This window comes from Marmota flaviventris, chromosome 6, assembly GCF_047511675.1.
Source record: "Marmota flaviventris isolate mMarFla1 chromosome 6, mMarFla1.hap1, whole genome shotgun sequence".
Taxonomy (NCBI): Eukaryota; Metazoa; Chordata; class Mammalia; order Rodentia; family Sciuridae; genus Marmota; species Marmota flaviventris.
The window spans coordinates 93302303-93327146 of record NC_092503.1 but is presented as its reverse complement, the minus strand read 5'-3'; the positions used below and the strand labels follow the sequence as shown (position 1 = coordinate 93327146).

Genomic DNA, 24844 nt, shown 5'->3' with positions numbered 1-24844 from the left:
GCTTGTTAACTTCAAAAGCAAAGAAACAGGAAAGAGAATTGATTTTAAGAGAAAAAATAAGAAACAGTTCATCATTAATAGTTGCATAGGTAATCTGTCACCTTCATTTTCTAAAAATGTATACATATGCCTAAAAAATATAAAATAAGTTTACTTTCTTGGTATTAAGTACATAATAACTTTTAAAAACAGGGTATATTTTGGAAAGAGGTAGGCTTTACTATGAATGAATTAGTTTAGAATATAACTATCATTCAATAAAAGTCAATCAATCGAGATATTTAATTAAAGGCATAGAAATACCAAAGGTAGCTCTAGGGATATTGTTCAGTTGGTAGAGCGCTTGCCTTGCATGCACAAGGCCCTGGGTTCAATCCTCAGCACCACAAAAAATAAATAAATAAATAAATAAATAAATAATTTTAAAAAAGAAAGAAATAGCAAAGGGAACATGTGTTCTATTTCCGTCTTCAGATAACTGATTTGCTAATGATTTATAATTATGATTATAATTAAATATATAATGATTATAATTAAACTTGTAAGAGTATATACTTTTTGTTTGTTAGTTTTATGTAAGGTTTCTGAAGATGGAGTTATATGCTTCAGATAATGCCAAACCTGGATTTCAATTCTGAATCCTCAACCATACAAATCTCTGAATCCTTTACCATAATTTTGACATCAAACTTATTTGTCTTGTTTCCTCAATTGTAAGCTGGAAATAATACCTGACTCAGAAGGTCATAATATCTTATGACTGTTTCTTTTAAACATTGCCCATGCCAAATGTCACAACCTTCCCATTCTTCTCATTCTCCTTTTCTTGACCCAATTTACCAGTAAGTTTAGGTTATGAATGGAGACCAGCAATCTGTCCAAGTCTACAAAGCCCAACATCAAGGATCCGTTGTCAGTGAAATCTGAGTTCCCTATGTTTGTCTTTTTAGCCTGGCTTTCATATATTTGATGGCAGAAGCTCTTTCTTAGATGTTTTTGTATTATTATAACATGTAGTTCAATATTAAGATATTTTGATCTCTGAATTTTAAGCAAGTGACACAAATTTCCTTTTTGCTTGACACCCTAAAAATTCCCTGTCCTTATTATGAAATCATACAATATTAGATTCTAGTTTTGAAAAACCCCTCAGACTAAGTGAATTGTAATTATTTATGTACATTTCTTGTTCTTTTATCTCCAATTAACATTTGTTATACAATGAACTTTCATAAGACAACTGACATCATTAGACAAGCTTCACTGAAAGAATCATTAATTTTGATTTTATTTCTTTAATAAAATTCTGTGGGTAATTAACATACTCATGTAGATTTTATAAAAAGCTGTAATATCACAGATTGTTATAATATATAACATGCAAAGAAAATATATATAATATATCAAAATTTTTTCAAGACTGCCTCTATTAATGGGTCTATATATAATCTGATTTTAAATATATTTTTAGATTTTTTAAAAAAACTTACCCTCAGTCTTATGATGTTAGTATTTATTTGTTTTTGAAATACTTATCAAGCTCTCCTAATGTGCCAAGAACTGTTTGGAATTTTGGAATACATTCATGAAAAAATTCAAAAATCTTTGTACTCAAAAAATTAGATATATTTTCTTAGCTTAGTAGTGATAATTTGTTCTAAGCTATTTAAAACCAATGAATGTCACAAAATATTTATTCATGGAAAAGCTAGGTAAACTTACCCTAATGGTGAACTTCATGTTTGTTACTTCTTTATTAGATTTAAATAGAAAACCAGTGATTTCAGAAAGACTGTGATCTCATGTAACTTCATCATATTCTATTTTAAAAATCAAATTTACAATATATATGATCAGAATATTGAACAAAATCATGTCTTACAATAAAGTATCCCAGAGCTACCTTATTATAGTATCATTTCCATTTTATTTTCAGCATTCCCTTAATTTATAATTATTTAAATTATTTGTTGATTATTAGTATCTTCCCATGAACATAAAGTTCCATGAAGTCAAGAATTTTGTCTGTGTCCTCTATTTCAATGTATTAAAAAATCCTTAAAGCATGACTGCTAGAGGAGTGGATTTGAATGTTATTACAACAACAAAAATAAAGGATAGAAGTTTGAGGTAATGGGTATGCTAAATATCCTGCTTTGATCATTCCATAATGCATATGTGTATCCATATCATCATACTGTACCCAAAGTATCCAAGTTATTGTGTTGCAGTTTAAATAGGATAAAACATAAAGAAAGTGTGAGATGAGATTAATTCACTTTTTAGTAATGTCATAGCAAATAAAAACAAATGAGCATGGATTAATACATTATGAACAAATGTTCACATCCATTGGGGACCAGACTTTTTTTTTCCAGTTAAACTCAAAAGTCATAGGTCCTTTGCTGAATCCGAGTTACAGGTAAAGAAGAGAAACCTGTTATATTAAATATAAAATGAAGTTTGTTTTATGTAATCATAAAAATCATAACTTAAAAAATCACAATTGAAATCAGAGAATAATCATTCTCTAGTATCTTAGCTATTTAAGAAAATACATTTTAAAGGAAGAAATGTATCATACTTTCCAATTAAGTATACTTATTTTGAAATCTCTAATTGTAAAATACAATGTTTGCTGAAGGAAGAAGAGAAAGAACACTGAACTGAAGTAGCTTTCTGCAAGTGTATTTTTAGTAGCAGAATATTCTGTATTACAGAGCAAACAAGCCATACAGAGTTCACTTTAATGGCAAAGTCACATTAGAATGATAACCCGATCATCTATTAATGAATTTATGAGGGATGAAACCTCATGGCCCAGTTACCTCCTAAGGGTCCCATTTTTCAATACAACTGCACTGAGGACCAAATTTCCAACACAAGAAACTGAAACCATAAGCGCCTTTTATTAAATGGTGTACTGTTTATATGTAACCCACATGCATCCTCCTTTATTCTTTAAATCATATCTAGATAATTTACAATATTTAATACAATGTAAATGCTATATGAATAATTGCCATACTCTACTGTTTAAGGAATAATGATGAGAAAAAAAAGTTTGCACATATACATTATCTTTCTAAATATCTCTATACTTGTTTGTCATGGAATGGAATCCATGGAAATAGAGAACCCTCTGTAAATGATGGATAAAAAAGCTATAAGACATATAGAACACAAACAGCAAAATGGAAAAATTATCTCCAGATTAATAATTTACTTCATATGTAAATAGATTCAATTCTCCCATCAAAAAAAAAAGAACACAGAAATTGGTATAATCGAATGTGTGATCCCACTGTGCACTATCCATAAGAGATAAATTTGAGATAGATTCCCCACCAAAAAAAAAAGTTGAAAGTGAAAAGATGGAAAAAGAGAATTCACACAAATATTAGCCAAAATGAGCAAGGGTGACTGTATAATATCAAACAAAATGTACTTAAATAAAGAATTTAAGTAACAAAAATAATATATATTAATAAAGGTTTAATAGAGTGATAGGGTATAAATTATAAAGATTTATGCATCTGATGAGAGACCATCAAAATATATGAAGCATAAACTGATTGAAGAAAGAACTAGACTGTTTTTGCAATAATGGAGACTTCAATGTACCACTCTCAATAATCAATAGAACAACCAGAGAGATGACAATCATAACTAGTAAAACGACTAGTTAGTTTAACTAACATAGTAAAACAACAAGATCTAACAGGCCTATACAGGATGCTTTACTCCCAAGCACAAGCATGCACATTCTTTTCAAGTGTACATGAGACATTTTTCCAAGGTAGACCAAATGTTGGGCCACATAGTGAATGCTGTAAGAAACAGATAGGTGTACTGGCAGTGCCTATATTGCCAGCTTTGGGGAAGCTGAGGAGGAGAACCACTTGAGCCCAAGAGATTGAGACCAATGGGAACATCTCAAACAAAACAACAACAAAAATAAAAATAAAATAAATAAATAATGTGAAAAATGTGGACCTCTTTTGTACTGTAGGTGGAAGTGTAAAAGGATATAGCTGCTATGGAAAACAGTAAAGTTGTCCTAATAATTAAAAATAGAATTACACTTTGATCCTATAATTCCATTTGTGAGTATACACCCAAAAGAATGAAAACAGAGCTTCAGAAATAGAGCTGTATACTAATTTTAATAACATTATTATTCATAAAAGATACAATTTGGAAGCAACTCAAGTGATAATTGACAGATTAATGGATAAAAATTTGTATATGTATTCATACCATATGGTATGTACATGCAATAGAATATTATTCAGTCCTAAACAGAAGAAAAATTTGACATATACTACAACATGATTGAACTATGAAGGCACTATGCTAAGTGAAATAAGACAGTCATAAAGATTAAAAAAAAACCACTACATTGTTCTAATTATGTTGGGTACTTAGAGTAGGACAAAATCATAGAGACAGAAAATAGAGTGGTTATTGCTTAAGGTTGGTGGGAGTAGGGAGTAATTAAATGCATACAGTGTTTCAGTGTACAAGATGAAAAGCTATGGAGATAAATAATGCTGATAGTTGCAAACATTACACATACATTTAATACCACTGAACTGTAAGCTTAATTGTTAAGAAACAAAATTTTGTGGTATACATATTTTACCATGATCAAAATTGAAGAAAAATATAGTTAAGAAAAAGTATAGTGATATAGAGACTGGGAGAAAACATTAACAGAATCTTTTTTTGACAAAGGAATTCTACCTATCTTCTAAGTATGTATGCATCAATTTATTTACCTACCTACCTACTGATCTGTATTCAAAATGTAAAGAACTACTGAAGCTCAACTGGACAAAGACCAAAGAAAAACATGGTCAAAATCTTGAACAGAGCCTCACAAAGGAAGATCTATACATGGCAAATAAGCATATAAATTGCTTCATATCCTTATTCATTTTTTAAAAATTACAAGTTACAATCATTGAATATGTAATTTTGTACCAGGATACAATGTCTAAATTAAAAAACAAACTGCTTTCAAATGTTAGCGTGTATGTTAACCTCCTGAAATTCCCATATTATGTCTATGAAAATGAAAATGGCACAACTTCTTTAAGAAAAGTGTGACAGCTTCATAAATTTAAACATACACCAAACTTATCATCCAATCCTAATACTAGATATTTACATGGAAGAACTCAGAATCTTTTTCTATAAAGTTGACTTACAAATATTCATGACAGTTTTAGTCATACCAGCTGTGAACAGAAAAAAATGAACATTATTGGAAGAATGAATACATAATTTATAGTACCATAGAATGGAGTATATAACACATTTTAGTTTATATTTACATAATATTTATAACATAGCATTAAAAATAATGAATTAGTGATTCACAAAGCAGCATGAAAAATATGTGAGAAGGAAAAGAATATGTAATGCACTATCACATAATATGATTCTAAAAGATAATGTATATCTAATCTATAATGATAGAAATCAGAATGATTGGCTTTGGATAGGTATGATTGGAAAGAATAATTATGAAACTCACCATATTCATGGGAATATTCTATACTTTAATTGTGTTGATTTGAAAATACCCTTATATACTTTATAAATAAATATATTAGTATAATGTGTATTACAGTTACAAATAAAGATGTATATAATAATAATTTACTTATTTATAGGAGTATAATGCAATAAAACAATGAAAAACTAGACCCTGTGTCTTTGTCTTGAGTTCTCTTCAAATAAAAATTAGAACAATGAGAAAGTGGAAGAATGTGAATGTATTTTTGAATATTCAAGGGTTTTTGTCTTCTAAAATCAGTTGCTGGGAAAAGCTACAGGCTGAAAATAACAGAGACTAAAATTTCGTATACTGTAAATTATTTAAAGCAACTATTTGGTACTAATTTTGTCTCAGAAACTCATTTTTATTGGTTCTTTCTTGGTTTGCTGGTCAAGGAAGTTCACAGTTGCTAGTCATTCACTATGATAGCTACTCAGATCTTCAAGCCAGAATAAACCCAGATTTAGATCTGCCCTTGCATGAGATGGGTAAGGTGAGTTGAAGAGGTTCAATGGCTCAAGGCAATGCACTGAACATTTATTTGAATTGGAAAATTGTCTGGGAGGTGCCTCATTCTCAACATGTTCACTGCATATTTTGAGGAATAGCACAGTTAGATAAAGATTTTTTTGTCCCTTAGCTCTTCCCACAATTACTCAAAGAAAACAAAACCCTATTCTGGTCATGAGATAGAAAGGACCCATGAAGGTCTTCAAAGATGTTTTTATTGTATTTCTATTTATTTATCTCATTAAAAGCCACTATCGACTTACCTGTAGTGCTTTAATACTTTGATTTTAAAATGTCTTTAAGATTTGTTTAAATCTAGCAACTGTGCAGAACCACAGAACACTGACATTAAATGCTGGCAGTGTGGACAGGTGCTATGCTGCAGATAAATAATTCACTGTCTGGAGATGCCATTAATAGTCATTTAGAGTCTAGGAGAATTCTTCAGTCTCAAGCATAAAGATATGTCTCTCTTCTCAGTTTTGTACTGCACTTTAGAAGGCTTGTGTATTTACAGTGTCATTCTCTAGTTTTCATATGTGAAATAATGTTAGATTCACTTAATCAAAAGAAGCAAAATTTGAGTAAGCACATCAGGTTCTCTTTACTTCACCTCCAGGTTAGAAAACATCTGTCCTTCTAATACCAACATGTCACATACTCATGACAAAGATTTTTACAGAAAATAACAACACCTAGGTTCTGTGTACCTTATTCCTATGTCTTCATTTGGACTCTGCCGAAATCCAAATCTGAGAAGATGACTTTTGTGCAATAATGTACTAAATAGGAGACCTTAGGAAGTAACAATGAAGGAGAAGAGAGATGAGATGAGAGAATAATGAAAGTCAATGGAAAAGACCTTATAATGGCTATATTGTGGACAAGGAGAGCATGGTTACACAGTGACTTTTGAGCAGTAGATAATATAATCAGGATTATCTACAGGTGAAGCAGGTGGCTGGAATATTTATAAGTTTCATTCCAACTTTCACAATTTGAAGGGTAACTTAGGGATATTAAATCCTTGTATTTTGAGCTTGAGCTAAGATGGCTTCAACAGTATTGGAAAAGATCATGAGGGGAGCAGAGACTCAGTAAGCAGCTGAGGTGAGCTCACTCTGAACTCACTCAAAACTCACTCAGAACTGCTCATTCCCAAAGCAGCTGAATCTGAGATGGCCAAGAGGATATGGACTTTGCCACCAGATGGATTACTATGTCTATTGCAAAAAGTGTCAAGGCCTGCATTCCAGAAATGCACCTGTAGACTGATCACCCTCCACACAGGCCACACAGTTGGCCCCAATCTGCCAAAAAAACAACTTTGTGCATTTTACATGGAGTGAAGTGTGCTTTGAACACACATCTCTTTTCTTGCACTAAAATCTGTTTACAATGGTGAGATTGGTGGCAATAAAATATTCTAGTGGGATTTAGATAACAGTTTATTATTCATACTGACTTTCTCTGAGACTCCTGTACTTCATATTTTGCTTACTCCTGGGAATAAAAAGAATGACTAGGTATCAGTGCCTAACACATTTAATTGTCCTATAAAACATTTTGATTCTAACTGGTTTTGAGGGTTATTTTGATTAATATTTTCTTACATAGTATGTATTTCTCAATCTTCAGACAAAAATCATATTTTAATGGTGTGTCTATGGAATTTCTCAAGGCCGAATTGCTCTAACATATCAGATAGTCAAATTTATGACATATAAAAGCTACCGCTCTAAAAACTAACATAAGTGGATAATAAACTCATAATTGATGTATTTTTAATAGATAGTACTTCATCTCAAGTCATTATTTTTAGCATCTTATTTTGTAGGATATAAAAATTAATGTCTTTAAGATCGGTATATATTATGTAAAGAATCAGTAATGATAAGGTCACTTGGCTTAATTTGCTATAGGTTTCATTTTAGAAAGATTTATTACGGGGTTAATGAGTAATATAAAGGTTTAAATTTTGCATTTTACTTCACTTTCAGATTTATTGCATAAAACAATTTTACTTCATAATATTAAATTAAATTTAACACCTTTGAATTTGGAATTGGTATTATATATTCAAATAGATAATGATTTTGATTTAGAAAGAACCTGATTTGCAGGCTTGTAAATACTTCTCTGGTTTGTCATAGAATCAAAAAAAAATCACCATTATAGAAATGAGTATGTTGTTTATTATTTGCTCCTGGTATTAAAAAGAAAACACATATTTACTTTATGGCATTATGGGAAGAAAATTTTTAAAAAAATCTTGTAAGTACAAATCTTTGCATTTTAATATAGATAACTTGGACTTCACAAAGAAGTTATCTATACTAACATACAAAAATTAAGAAGTCAAATTACTTGAAGTGTAAAAAATTCTTTCATTTAAAAATATTTGTGTGCCTGTACTTTCCTAGGCACTGAGATACAACAGTGAACAAAAGAGAGAGATTTCAGGTCAAGGAAATAAAGAAGTAAATATAATGATTAGAGAGTATCATTGCCATGAGGAAAGAAAATAGGTAGAGAGAATGACTCAGTCTTATTGTTTGTATATTATGAATAGATTTCTCAGGGAACCCCAAAGAATAGGGTAGAAAACCATGGCCATATCTGCAAGTAGTGATTCACATTCAGATGTATCAGTGGAAGCAACAGTGAGAGGTACGGAGAATGTGGCATGAAATATAATCTGAGAGGCAACCAGAAACAAGATTATTCAAGATTTAGCAGGTTAAACTAAGGAGTATGAGGAGTACAAGTTTCATTTGATCATTATAGGAAGCTGTGAAAGATTCTCAACTTGGGAGTGAAGTGATCTGCTTTTTATTTTAAAATGAGCACTTTGGTTGCTAGATGGATAATATATTTTCCTTTGACAAGAAATTGAGATAGAGACAAATTTAAATGTTATATTTCAGGCATCAGATGATGGTTTATTGCACTAGGGTGATTGTAATGGAAATTGTGAGAAGTGGTTGAATTAAAATATATTTTGAGATTTGGTCAGTGGGATTTCTGCAAGGCTGCATAATGATATGTGAGCAAAGAATCAAGAATGACTCCATAATTTTGCATGAGAAACTAAAGAAATAATGGTACAATTCGCTAAGATGGACAATCTGGGTGGTAGAATATGGTTGTGATAAACTGTCAGCATGGGATTAGTTTTCTATTTATGTAATAGGGACATAAGAATGGTCAGGTTGAGCAGTTACTTAATAATACAAATTGGGAGTTCAGGAGAGTAGCCAAGACTTATGTAAGAAATTTTGGAATTATCAGAATGCATATGATATTTAAACAAAAATCTAAATGCAATTCCTTGATCAATACATATATAAAGAAGGGAGACTAATAAGAAAGTTCTAAACAGTTACAGTGTCTGTTACAGGTAGAAGTTAGCAATAATGAAATCAGTGACTGTGGAAACAAGGAGGTAAAGTTAGAAAGTATTTTTCAGGAGTATGTGAGATATTAAGCATGATGTGACTAAGAGAAGGAAATGATATTTACCTTCAAACTCAGGGAAGTAGGGATAATCAGTGACTTCCAAAATGAAGAGTATCCTTTTACTCTTAGGATTAAAAGCATATAGTTTGTGGATTAAACAGAGAATAGGACATGAAAAAATAGATATCAACATAGATAATAAGTTTGATAATTCTGTTTTTAAAGGAGAGAAAATGAAATTTGGTGAACAGAAATGTACAAAAAGGATAAAACTGAAAAATCAGATGAGAAAGAGTTAAATATTAATATATGTTGAAAGCAGAGACAAAGCATGGAGGAAAGAAATTGTACTACAGAAAACAATTACAGGATGAAAGGTCTCTAATAATAGGTGATAAAGCACAGAATCCACTCAAAAAGATGGGTTGGCCATTGACAAGAACATAGAAAAACAGACATAGATTGGTAGTTGATAGTATGAAGACGAAAAAGTTCTTTTCTAATAACTTTACTATTTTGGAGATATAATAAAAAAAATGGCTAGAAAGAGGGTTGACCAAGATTTATAGTTATAACTTACAAAAGTAAGTTAAAACTAATAGGCTTTAAAAAAATATATTATTTAGGTACTGGGAAACTAACATATTTACAGATAAGTACAATTTCCAGATTGTCATGCAGTGCCAAGGTTTACCTTGAGGTCTGTGATCTAGAAAGACAGTTAAATGTTAGGGTCTGTAAACAAGTCAGGATGGCGCCTGGCATTTTGCCAGAGAGAGTGGTTAGTGAAGTAACGCCAGGGAGCCATTAAGTGTGGAGATTCCTTATTGGTTGGCTGTTGTATTTAGTTTATGTTAATTAATATAAGCTGTGTGTAATGTATATATACCCCTCCTGTCCTACAATAAACTCCTGCTGTATCGATGTACACAAGTTGCTCGTCACCACCCCCCCACCCCCCCACCCCCGCTTATTTTGCCCAGGCAGTCGGGCTGCGGCAGTTAAAAACATCTCCTCCCATGTGTATGTGTGTGTGTGTGTGTGTGTGTGTGTGTGTGTGTGTATCACATGTGCATGCCTTTTTTTAATTTATCATAAGTAAGAGTTATTTGTCATTGGTAATCCACAGTATCCAGACTGAGAAAGAGCAGATCGTCAGGAAATCAAGGAAATTATTTTAAGTAGAAAGAGTGATTAATAGTGCCAAATGCTATTATTCAATCAAAGAAAAGAAGACTAAATTTTAACCATTTGAATTTAGCAATGCAGACTGTATTTTTTTTAAAAAAAGAGCAGTCTCGCTGGATTGGAGGGTTCAAACATTTGAAGTGGACTTAAAAGAGACTGTAAGAAAATTAAATTGTTGAGAGTGAGAAAACAGGATTTCTTAAAGGAAGATTCTTATTTAGGAAGTAATCTTGAAATGGGGTGGTAGCTTTAGGAGGGAGTAAAATAAAAAGGATATTTTTTGCTTATTTTTTTTCCATTTTATTAATGCATGACTCTGAAGAATTTGTGGAGAAATTGACTGAAGTGTTGATCACAGAAACAGAGAAAAACACAGGCAGCTTTGGAAGTAGTCTAAGAGATAGATTACAGTGAATTAGATTGTGATTTCCCAGTAGATATGGTAAAGAATGCTTATACTTAGCACATAATACATGTTCCATATAGTTCTTGAGGATTTAGTAATATATAAATCAATAACAGATAGTGTATACTACTGAACTTTATTTTTTGGTTTGTGGTTTCAAAGGTTTCAGTCCATAGTCAACCAGCTCTGTGGCTCTAGGCCTGAGGTGAGGCAGAGCATAATCACAGAAAGGCATTGCAGAGGAAAGACACTCAGCTCATGGCAGCCAGGAAGCATACAAAGAAAGGATCTAGAGACAAGCTGTAATACCTAAGAGCCTACCGAGTGACCTACTTCTTCCAAACATACTCCATCTGCCTAAAGTTTTTGCTTCCCCTAGTTTAGCAAATAGATTAATCCAATGATGTAGTTATAGCTGTCAAGATCCAATCATTTCCCCATAGTCCTACTTCTGGACATTGCTGCATTGAGCCTTTGACATGTAAGACTTTAAGGGAGCTTCGAGATCCAAATCATAGCAATTGCTAAATTCCAGCCTTTGAGAAGAGAAATAGTGGATTACTAAGGACAAAAAGTAATAATCATATGAAAAGGACTTAGATCTGAGATGAGGAGGAGACCCCATAAACTCAGCAAAAACATGGAGGATACCATGGGGATCAGGAGCCAATACCAATTCTTGACACCAAAATACCAGGGATGATGTATTCTGCATTTGTGTCAAAAAATAAAAATAAAATAAAATGATAGGTCTCTGAATCAGCAAGATAATTGATTCCAAATCTAAAGTAAGTAAATTTTATCTTGAGAAATTCACATGAACTTTTCACACCAACATTTCCTTCTATCACGTAAAATTGAACCCATACAATGCTATTGAGCTTGTTATTAGAAAATAACATATTTTTGTACATCTGAGTTATCAAAATGAATTTTGAATCCTGTTATTGAAGAAAAAAGTGGTTAAGCACAATTCAACTGCCTATTTCTGAGGCTGCTCCTGCCTATAACAATAGGAAGTAGAAATGGTAACTGTTATACTAATAATGCTGCTATTATTGATAAAAAGACATTGTCACCATTGATCTGAAGCTAAATATAATCAAATGCCAAATATTTACCAGAATGCTGAAGATTTCTTACTGTGGACTTATTTATCAAACAAAAAGCATGACTTTTTATTTAAATTTCTATATTTACAAAATGTGTAATTTTGAGGTTGAGCCTATCTAGCTCTTACTTTTATTTTCTATTTAATCTTTTTATATTCTATTCTAATACATGATATTAAAATAGAAAATTATTCTATTTTAACATATCATATTAAAATACACACTCAGCTACAAAGTTGTACCAGAGTAGAAAAAACTTTAATAGACTTTAGAGACAAAATGGTGAACTTGATAGTGATGGGAAGTGTCTTCAGATAGGGAGATAATTGTATTGGAATTGCTTAAAATAATTATGAGTACAACAGAGAAAATATTGCTATGGAAGGAAATAACAGAAGAAGCCTAAGAGCCTAAGACTTCCTACAGAAAGTAGCATTTGCGTTAAGGTATGAGGGTAAATACTAGTTGAAGGAGGACAGGTGGCATATGTTAGGCAATAGAAATAACATGATAAACCATATCATTACAACAACAAAGACAAAAGTCAATTATTAATGATTATATTTTACTAAACTATACCCTGTGCTTCATATGATCTAAAAAGATTATTGTATTTGTCATGAAATTTGCATATTTGCCTCTATAAAGTAATCAAAAGATAACCTAGTTATCTCAAACACAGAAAATATTATAACTACTTAGAATTTTATGTGTGTTTGTGTGTATGAAATATATCTGAGAAAAATATGGAACTTTTAGAAAAAAATAATTAAATTTCATTATTTAAAACTATTTATTTGCATTTCTATATTTTCTAGATGGAACTATTATCCATATTACTATGTCTGGGAAGTACTTAAACATTTTTGTGTTATAGTTTCTAGTAATCATAGAAGGGTTAATGTAAATATAGGTATATAGAAATTACCACATGTGTTTGAAGTTCAGAAACACAATTCATAAACTTTTTCTATTTTATAAACATATAAGTAGAATCGTGTCTGATTGATAAAGACTTTTTGCTAAATAATGATTTATTCTATTTTAAAAGCAATTTTTAAAATATTTTTATCTTTGTTAAATAGATACAAAATTCAATTAAGACTTAAATTCATGAGGAAATATTCTTCAAAGCAAAGAATCGAATGATTAATTAATTTTGCTTTTTTATGACAGAACTTAACCCTTTCATTATATGTCACGGCTGTTTTTTCTGACCTCTAAATTCATTCAAAATACTATGTGTGAAATTTGGAATGCTGTGATATCTTTTATTAATAAAAATATGGATAAATGAATCATGGAATAGTTTTAAGTAATCAATTTTGTACATGTTAGTTTATTGTCAACTCCAGTTCCACGTTCTAGAAATCATCATGACACTTGGAACCATGTCAGTCTTGATTACCACAAAGCATTGACAGGTAATTAAAATAGTCTTGATTATCACAAATCATCAACAGGTAATTAATAGAGTCAAACATTATTGCATTAATAATAATATGTCCACACTTAATATATAATGTGATCTTCATGAAAGTTTACTGATTTAGAATAGGAAGGATCATGAAATCCTTTCTGGGTATAGAGTTAAGAAAAGAATGATTAAGAACTAGATTAAATGAATTAATAGATACCAGTGAAGCTTAATTTTCCTTACATTTGCTGCTATGGTTTAAAGATTTGGTCTACAACCTGATGGCATTGAAAGGTGGGGAAGAAGGGGTGGAATGGGAAATTTTAGGTCACTGGAGGCATGTCCTTGAAGGATTGTGGACCCATAGTCTCTTCTTCTTGCTATCTTTTCTTCCTAGCAACCATAAGATGAATGACTTGTTCGGTCACATATTTTCTACCATAATGAAATGCCTCAACACAGGTCCCAAAACAATGAGGTGAACCAACCATGGTCTTAAACTTTCAAAAATTCTGAGCTAAAATAAGCTTTCCTCTTCATAATTTAAAAAAAAATAGGTATTTTGTTATAATAATGGAAGGGTGAATAACTCCTTTAATTACCAATTATCAATACATTGAATGTTCTGTTTAATGTTCTTTCCTCTTGCTTCAATGTAGACTAGTTTCATTTCTCACAAATTTTACCTTTTCAGGTGAAGTGAAATTAAGATAAACATAAAACTGGATGAGAAAGGGATGCATACTTTGGATCTGGCTCTGTCACTATTGGATGTGTAATCTTGACAAATATAAAAGAGGCATGCAAAAGTTGCATCTTAAAATGTAAGATTCTGTAAGTAAATTCTTACATTGTCATGACTTCCTGGAAACAGAATAGAAGGGAAATGAATAGACTTGAACATCTTTTCACAAAATCCTAGAGCTTTAGGGGCTGAAAGGAAGAGGACTTCCAGCAGAGCTTAAGACAAAATAAATGCTACAAGTGTCTGAGAATAACAAAAAGCTTCCTGTATCCTTGAATGACAGAAAAGATCAAATTTGATGTCAAAGTAGCATGTAGAGGAAAACAAGTACATGGAACTCTCTTGAGGAGAATAACCTCCTTTTGAACAGGCAGGCATAGGTCATACTTAATATAAAACTAAATGTAACACATACTTTATAATTAAATATTTCCTTACTATATTCAGTGGTAAATTTTACAAGATATAAATTTTTAATTTCTACCTTCCTCTACAGCTAAAAATGCCCATGTGAGGCAGTTCTGGTCAATACAATATTAACAGAAATCGTTTATTTGTATTCTGGGAAGGATTTCCTGAGAGAAGGGGTCAATGCAGTTGACACCACTCTTCTTCCTTTTCCTGACTGGAGTATAGACTTAATGACTAAATGTGCAACAGCAATTCTGAGTCCTGAAACTATAAATATGAATTAAATACTAAGAAATCATAACCCAGCCTGCTACTGTCAAGCTAGTGCCAACCTTGGTTGCTGTCTACCTACAGAGTTCTTATGTAAGAAAAATTAAACCCTATTTATTAAAGTCAACAATTTGATTACGTTTTTTTTTAATTGTCACACAAACACACATCACAAAATCTTTAATTTGCCACTGGTAGCATATTAGCCAATAGTATTTTGAAACAATGGTAGGCACTTTATTTTGTAATGTAAAGATACAGGTCGTGAAAAAAAAAATTAACCCTTGAAGCATTAGGGTAAATGTAAAATATCAAAGCAAGTGCTATATTAAAAGCTTCACAGGAACTTGGAATGTATTTCATTGGTAAATTGCTTGCCTAGCATGCAAGAGGAGAGTGCTTGGTGTGTTACCCTCAACACACATACACACACATAGCGCAGCAGCAGCAGCTTCATAGAATATCTTTCACACTCATGTTGAGCTTGATGTGTCATTTCTTATTTCAACACTATCAACTGCATTGACCACAGCAATGTTAACACCATGGTTTATGACTTTGCTGATGGGATATATGTAGTCCTAAATAGAAATCTTAGTAACCCAGAAGAGAATAAGCAATAAAAATCTTAGGAGGTATAGCATTTTATAGCAAAATGTTAATGCTCCTTATTTATGCAATAAAATATGCAAATAATGAGTATTTAAAAAATAATTTAGGCTGAGACTTTTGAGCATGTAATAATTGTTACCAAGGTACTTTCCCTGAGACCATCAATATCCTTCAAAAAAGACACTTTAATGTTCTTTTTCTGGTCACTTAACTTTTTAATCTTTTGATCCCTTGTTGTCTGGAAATGCTTTTACTTCCTTATCATTTTTGATTGCCAGTCTTACTCCCATTTTTCTAGTGATTTTTACTCCTACCAGCAAAGAACTCAGTATTAGAGTCCTCAGAATAGGAACCCATATGAATCTAGCACTACAAAATTCAGATAACAAATTGAGACTTGAATTTGAATACATTCTTGTTAGATACACATCATTATACTGTTGTGCTAAACAATGCAGCTTTTTTAGTGGTCTAATGCAACTCTACCTTTTGTAAGTTCCTTGATAAATTTTATCTTTATGTTTGGATAGTATTTATGTTGTAGAATAATTAATATTAAGATAGCTAACTCCAGATTATGATTTCTGCTTGAACTTTAAAAAAAAACTTTTCACTGATTTTCTTATTTAAACACATACAAGTGTACATGAAGAGTTAAACTTATTATATTTTAAAAAAATAAAATTTTTAACAGATAAAGTTAATTTTCTTATTCACATACCCATACTTTTCCCTGTATTATAGCCAAGCAAACATACTTCAGATAAATTCTATTTAAAAGGGTATACTAATGTAAATTACATTAAACTATAATCCTAGTACTTACCAAACTGTTGATAAAAGATCATGATTTTAATTCTCATTAATTCTTTTACACTTTGACCAAGAATCTAGACCTTCCTGCCCTTTTTGCTTCCAACAAGATGGCATTTGTGGTTTATAAAAATGAGGTTGTCATGTATTTACAAACAGCACAGTATTGACACAGATGGGACAATCAGTTATAGGTTTACCTGTATACCCAGGAGCACAGAGACAGGTATGTCCACCAGTGCTGTTAACACAATTTTCTCCACCTGGACAAGCCTGGGTTTTACATTCATTTACATTCAATTCACACAAAGATCCATAGTATCCAGGTTCACAGTTACATAAAAATCTAGAGAAATGTAGAAAAATGAGAAATGATAAACAATTATATATATATATATATATATATATATATATATACACACAATTTATATGCAAATGTTAAATTAAAACTTTTGACTTAATTTAAATAAACAATAACATATCCATTTTGTTTTTTAATACAGAATTTTACTTCCTAAATATTTTTTTCTGCAAAAATATTTGTTACAGACATATTTTTAAAGAAATGGGTTGAATAAATAATTATTTAAGTTTGATAAATATTATTGACCTTAATTCTGTAACTGTGTTTTCTATGGTATCAGTATAAAACCTTCATCTATATTCTCTTTTGAAAGTATAAGATTACTCTCCTATAAGATAAGTGGTATTTTTCTGATATCAAAGCCTTCCAGTTAAAAATTTTTAAAGTCCCTTTATCAGCAACAACTTCATGAATGCTGAACCATACTGACAGCTGTTCGAAAATCAGATGTAATTCAATGGTTAAATATTAGGTTCAAATATCTACACTTGGTAGAGTATCAAAAGGGCATCAAAAGGTGATGCCTCTTAAATTGCCTTGCCATGAAGAAGTATTCATAGAAACTTCACATGAGTGATCCCTTCTTCAATCTCTAATTGTCCCCTCATTATCTTGTATATTGATCTCTGCTGATTCTGATTTTTCTCAAAATTAAGGACTAACAACAACAACAACAAAAAAAAAAAAAAAGAGATAATTTAACCTGTGTTAAACTCCACCTAAATTGATATATATAAATTAAAATATCAAAATAATTCCATAGATTAAATTTAATTGATAGGAAAAGTACACTTATCAAAAATAGATTTACCTAGTACTACATTTTAGATATGAAGTGTCACCTAAAAGCACATGTGTGAGACAATAAATGAAAGTTTAGAAGTGTAATGACTGGGTTTTAATAGGCTTAATCTAAACAGCCTGTTAGTCCACTGATGTGGATTAACTGAGTGGTAACTGTAGGCAGGTAGGTTGTGGCTACAAGAGGTGGGTTACCAGAGGTATGCCTTTGGGGTCTATATTTTGTCCCTGGTGAGCAGAGCTTCTCTGCTTCCTGATTGTCATGTTCTGTGCTGCTTTCCTCTTCCACAACTTTCCACCAGGATGTCCTGCCTCACAGTGGGCCCAGACCAATGGAGTTGGCTGTCTCTGGACTGAGACCCCTGAAAACCATGAGTCCCAAATAAATTTTTCTCTTCAAATTCTTACCAGTTCTTTTGATCACATCAGTGAAAAAGCTGCTGAAACACAGTTTGCTTCTCTTTTAGAAGTCTAGATAAAGAGGTTTTACTGAGTTCCCCCATAATGCTTTTGAGCCAGATTTTATTCTGATTTTCTGAGGAAATTCTAACATCATTTTATAACCACCAGCATTCTACTATTCCCATGCTCCTCTTTTACTCATTTGATACACATTAATTGATTGTCAGACATTTGTCATGCACCCAAATTCAAGTGCAAGTAAAGCTTGGATTGCTTTTAAATGGATTTTTTTTTTTTTTTAAACAGGGTCTTACTATGTTGCCCAGGCTGGTACTGAACTCCTGGGCTCAAATAATCTTCCTGCCTTAAACTTTTAAACAGCTGGGTCTACAGATTCATGCCACCTTGCAGATATTTGCTTGCTTTTGAAAGTGTTATAAGAAGATTAGAAATATACACACTCACACATTGCAGAAAGCAAATGTCACTGGAGACAGGTTTGAAGCATGAAGAAAGCACAGCTAACTGCTAGTGAAGGTATCAAAAAAGATGAATCATAATGACCGTGGGTTCTTTGTATCAGGTGGACAGAAGGCAAAATTGCATGTGCAGTGTCATGTAGATGTAAAAGAGAACCATATTTCTCAAGATCTCTATGTAGTTAAGGAATGGATGTAATCACTAATTCAAATACTATGAATCCTTGAATTTATGTTCAAACAATGAAAAGTCTTCTCCTTGCTAATATATCACTATCTAGTGTGAGATGATTTAATGAATCTATTAAATGGCTTACTAAGCTGAAAGTATGCTTGTTAGGATTTGATTGCTAGTATGTGTTATCAGTGAATTAGGATGATTCTAGTGAATCTCAGAGTAATTCTCAGGAATAATTCTCAGGAATTATTCATAGAAGTCTCAGCAGTAACAAGTGAAAGGCATCTTAAAAAATGATTTGTTTTGTATATTGATAAATTTAAAAATGTCACATTACTACAAAACAATGGTTTTTATTTCAGTGTCTGCATCCCCTGTATAAACTTTTGATAATTCTACATCTCCAGAAGTTCTGAAATCTACTCTCTAGGTGGAATATTGAATATTAGGAAAAAAATTAGGAATATATATTTTCTCAATGATAGACTTATTTTTTTTTAAAAAAATTGGTTGTTGATAGACCTTTATTTTATTTATTTATACATGGTGCTGAGAATCGAACCCAGTGCCTCGCAAATGCCAGGCAAGTGCGCTACCACTGAGCCCTAGTCCCAGCACCTCAATGATAGACTTATGATGATCATGACTTGTTTTATCAAAATATTTTGTTCACTTACAAAATTCCCCCCTTTCATTTTGAAAAATAAGAAAATAATAAAATCCCTTGACTTTTTGTATCCTGTTTTCTCTTCTGTGGATTTTGAAATGTTTCTCTGGGGCTTATGAATACCATAAAACTGCAGCTATGAATCAACTTAAAAACAGGAGCTGCTCTCCTTTCATCTTTCTCAACTGAGTCAATGACCTCTATGCTGTCGCCAAATGATGTTTTTCTAGCCCATCATTTGTTCTTCTTTTGTTACTTGACATTTTACTCTTGGAACCATCTTTTCCTTTTCCTGCATTCACACATTAAATCAGCGTAGGCATATCTATACAGACTCACAGATTTCCATTCTTTCAATGCATCAAATATATAACTACCATAATTTATTTCATGATGAATTTGTTTGGGATATGAATATTGGTATCCTCATCAAGTGGTTTCTCTTTCCTTTTGACACATTTCCATCATTCTGTGACACTCTTTCTAACATAAATATTCCAGGTTTGTTTTAATACATTCCTGGTCCTAATTCTAGATGAGCCATTTGTTAAGGAATTCCTGGCTTATTTAAGTGTGTAATATTATTTAGAAACGAAGATATTTGATATGTGTATTTTCATATGTATGGATACATATAGCTACATATGCTGAAATATATAATAGTTTAGTTTTAGTTTTTATCTGAATAGATTTTTAAAGTATGTATAAAGAGATTTTTATTCTCTCAGCTGCCCAGAATTCTTTTTCATTCACTTTTCAATTCGAATTTCCTTCATATTCATAACCTTTTGGTTATGTTTATAGTTTTTACTAAATGTTATTATTTGCCTACATATCCTTTCTTCTAATATACCTAAATTAATGTAAAAATGAGCCATTCTGAAAATTATGCTTTAATTTTTGCTTCTGTTTTATTTATACATTTATTTTGTATGGCAAATTGAACCCAGAGTTGCTTAACCTCTGAGCCACATCTCCAACATTTTCTATATTTAATTTTGAGACAGGGTCCCGCTAAGTCGCTTAAGGCCTCTCTGGGCTGCTGAGGCTGGCTGTGAATTCACAATACTTCTTCCTAAGGCCCAGGAGCCACTGAGATTACAGGTGTGTACCACTGCACCCAGCTTGGCTTTTGTTTTTAAAGTTGATTTTAGAATATACACATGCATGTGCAAACACACACACACACTGCAAATTTACAAACCTTAGTTGTCAGTATACAGACAACTATGCAAAGGATTTTTTATGTTTATGAATCATAATAATCATTTTATCCAAGAATGCATCACTTCAACTTCAGTATGTTCTTTCGTCTTTTCAGTTTTGGTCAAGACCATTACTAATCTCTCCTATTTTCTAAACCACTTTTTCAGTCTGAAACTCTTTAGCACTGCTTAAATGCACTTCATTTTTCAAAAAAAGTAAGTTCCAAGCATAATTAAAGATTGATAATGTACAGATGACTGTTCAACTGAAGTGTGGAGTATGCCTGCTCTTTTATTAGTGGTTCCAAATACTCTCAGGATTCTAGGGTCAATTTTAAAGATTTCTGAATATCATCTAAAATTTTATAAAGCTTAACAAACAAAAATCCACAGACCCATTATTGGCAGCAATCCCAATAAAACACATAGTTTACAGGAAATATTTAACTGACTCTATTCTCATCTCCCACCATGATATACAACGTGAGGGCATATATTTTGAGAAGGAAATATTTACTGCAGAACAGCATTTACCTTGAATTTCTGGGTCTAGTCTTTCCCAGAAGAAGTAAAATACAGGTTTCCTGTCTCCTTCCCCCTTCTTTTATGATCTACTCTCTTTCTACTCTTTGGTAATAAGGGAGGCAAGCACAAGACTGAACGTTTGCAGCATTCTACCATGCCTGTTAACCCGGCCCTTTAAAATAATAATGAATAAAAGTGCATAGAGTATGTCTGATGGCTTCTCACCAAATCTCTCCTACTGGCTAACATGGACAATCCATCCAGTTTTGGCATAGTTTTGCTTTCATTAATACCTGCTGAGGCTCCCTTTATGCTTCACATACCATTTGAGGTTAAAGGAAAAATAAAAGTGAATCTTCATTTTTGTTAATGTCTTAAGTGATTCAAATTTGTAATAATTATTTCATTTTACATTATAGGTTCCTAAAACATTTTTTTTCTTTTTAGAAACACAATTTTAACAACTTAAATACACATATATAAAACATCCTACATTCCAAGAAAACAATTGAGATGATGAAATATTTATTTTTGATGAAATTAAAATTCTAACTCAAATGCATGACTTTTGCTTCAAAAATTTTAGGAGAATCAAACTTAAACCTAATGTCAAAGTATGTAAAATCTTTATTTTATTTTTAATTGGATAAACATGTTTTTTCAAACATACTTTTGTATGCTTTCAGATATCTTTTCAAAATACTTTTCTAGTTACTGAGATGCATTTGAACAGATGAATATTGAGGAAAATCCAATGCATAAAGTAGAGATAAGGAAGAGTAAATATGACTTACCTGAAATGATATTGCCACAATAAAAGATTACATAGAGCAAAATAGAAGATAATCACTTGGATGTTTAAGTCCTAAAATTATCTTATGTTTACATTTTATGTACATCATTCTTTTATATTATTTGAAGAATTAATAAGTAGAAGAATTATTCTTATATTTCTAGAAAGCTGAGTTATTAAAAATATAATCACTACACAGATTAAATATTACAAGAGCCAAGATGTAGCATAGATTTTTTTTAAAGAATTTTTATTTAAAAATCTGTTTGCCATAAATTTAATCTATGTTTATTTTAATATATAATTTTACTAAATATTGTAAAAAAAAACTATAGAATATCACTCATGAAACTTTCTTTTTTTCAATTTATTTATTTATTTTTTTGGTACCAGGGATTGAACTCAGGGGCACTCGACCAGGAAGCCACATTCCCAGCCCTATTTTGTATTTTATTTAGAGACAGGGTCTCACTGAGTTGCTTAGCGCCTTGCTTTTGCTGAGACTGACTTTGAACTCACAATCCTCCTGCCTCAACCTCCCAAGCCGCTGGGATTACAGGCGTGCACCACCCCAACCAGCTCACTCATGAAACTTTCTGATAAGAAATTTTAGCTTTTGTTAAAGCAGTTCAAATTTTGAAAAAAAAAAAAAGTAGTTCAAATTTTGAAATTCATAATAAATCTTAAAGCATTTAATATTTTTCCTTTATGATACTATTCTACTACTCTTCTCTGCATTTCTCATTCACAGTACTTTATATTAATAAGTATGTTTTAGAATTCAATTAATCTATCTTTGCAAATGGATAGATATTCTTAGGTTAAATTTTTTGAACTTAAATGTAAATAATCCTTCAAATAATATTTTAAACGTTTGTGTTTAGGCTTTTCATGCTTAAGACATGCTGTAAATATTATGGCTTGCATATTTTAATTTTTAATGAATATAGACATATCTTAATATATAAAATATAAGAAATATAGTAATTTGAAAATTTGTATATGGCAAAACCCATCAAATTTAATATTAATCTAAGAAAATACTGAATATGCAATGAGATGCATAGTTTATTTTGCTTGTTTTAATTGTATTAGAGTCCTTCTAAAATTTTTAAACTAACAAATAGTATTCATACATATTTCTGGGGTACACTATAATAACTCAGCACACATATACAACATGTAATAATTAAGTCAGGGTAATTAGAATTTCTGTTTTCTCAAATATTTTCATTTCTATATGTTAGGATTACTTGGATTTTTTTAGGTATTTGGAAACATACAGATATTTGTTGTGGAATGTGTTCCCTTATTGTACTATAGAATACTTGAACTAATTCTCCTGTCATCTAACTTATATCCTTCTTCCCTCCTGCCTTTCTCATCTTCTATTGGCCACTCTTCTACTCTCTACTTGTATAAGATAACCTCTTTAACTCCAGTAATGAGTGAGAATGTGTGATGTGGTCCAAGATACCAACTGAAACATTCAGACAATGTTAATGACTAGATTATTCAATGTTCTAGAGAGTGTTAATATTCCATTTTCAAAATTATATAGAAAAAATAAACATAATTACCAGAGATAGAAATGTCAACACCAAGGATCAATGATTCCGTTTCAATTGATGTAACTACGAATAACACTATGGCTGGTACATTTGGAGAAATAGTTGAAAACCTTATATATAATCTAATTATTATAATCATTGATAAGACAAAAAATAAATAATCCAATTATTTATGACCAGTAGAATGCTAAAAACATTGCTGGCATATATGAAATATTCTATAAAACTTGAAAATGAGCAACAGACATTATATAAAACTTTTCATTGAAAAATATTTTTCACAAGACTGGAGAAAATTATTTCACATATGTGAATATGTACATGAAAGAAAAAATTTAAAAGATTACAGACAAATAATTAACACAGTAAATTACAGGGAAAATGATAAACATAAATTCAGGTTACTCAATATAATTAATTGGGTAGGATGGAGGAGGTTGTACTTAGGGATAAGCACAAATGTATCAGTAAAGTTCAGCTTCCTAAGTTGCATAATGGGTATATGTGCACTCACTTTATTATTTGTTAAATTGCACACTTGCAATCATTGATTTAATGAAAAGTAGTTTCTAACCTGTTTTCAAGATCCACACATGTTCCATTATTTTTGCAAGGCTTAGAGGAGCACTCATTAATTTCTGTTTCACATAGAGGTCCAGAAAACCCGGGTCTGCAAACACATCTTTAAAACAACACAAAAAAAGAGTAGTAACTGTATTAGTATAAATATAAAGAATTAAAAACTTCAACTGATTGTAGCATAGCTACTTTTTAGTAGTCACATGTGTTGCTTAATTTGTTAGTTGAAATTCTAAACATTTATCCTGATATATTCAGACACATAAACAGACATCTAGGTTTTTGTTTGTTTTTCTCACCTGAAATTGTTTATCTCATCTTCACAGTCACCATAATTCTGGCAGGGAAGAGAGAGACACTCATTCTTATCAATTTCACACTGTTCACCTTCAAATCCTAAAGGAGAGATGAAGTGGGTGTGGATGAGCAATTGTTGCAATAGAATGTGAAGCTTCAGAATCTGTGAACAGGAATCCAGGCAATATGTTCTGATGGAAATTTAAAAGAAGTAGAAGAAACAACTTTATTTCAGACTTCTTATACAACTATCAAAATAGTATGTGAATAAAATTACACCACTGTATATATTAATGAGATCAAACAGAAGAATCAAAAGACGATGCTCTACTTAATCTCCTGGAAATGTACAGTCGTGGCAAATATTGCTATTGTTTTATAAGGTATTTAAATGTTTGAACAAGAAGGACTGAAATGATCTGGAAAGCAAATGAATTAATTTGATGACCAATCTTCAAGTAAAATTGAGCTTCA

At 31.3% G+C, this 24844-nt stretch overlaps 1 protein-coding gene across 1 annotated transcript in view; it reads right to left on the bottom strand.

Annotated features, from left to right (window-relative positions):
• Eys (eyes shut homolog) overlaps positions 1–24844 on the bottom strand; it is a 1581889-nt gene that overhangs the window by 1026764 nt on the left and 530281 nt on the right. Inside the window, 3 exon segments of the mRNA XM_071613805.1 lie at positions 16710–16855; positions 24069–24176; positions 24373–24469. Of these exon segments, the coding sequence (XP_071469906.1) occupies positions 16710–16855; positions 24069–24176; positions 24373–24469 (351 nt within the window).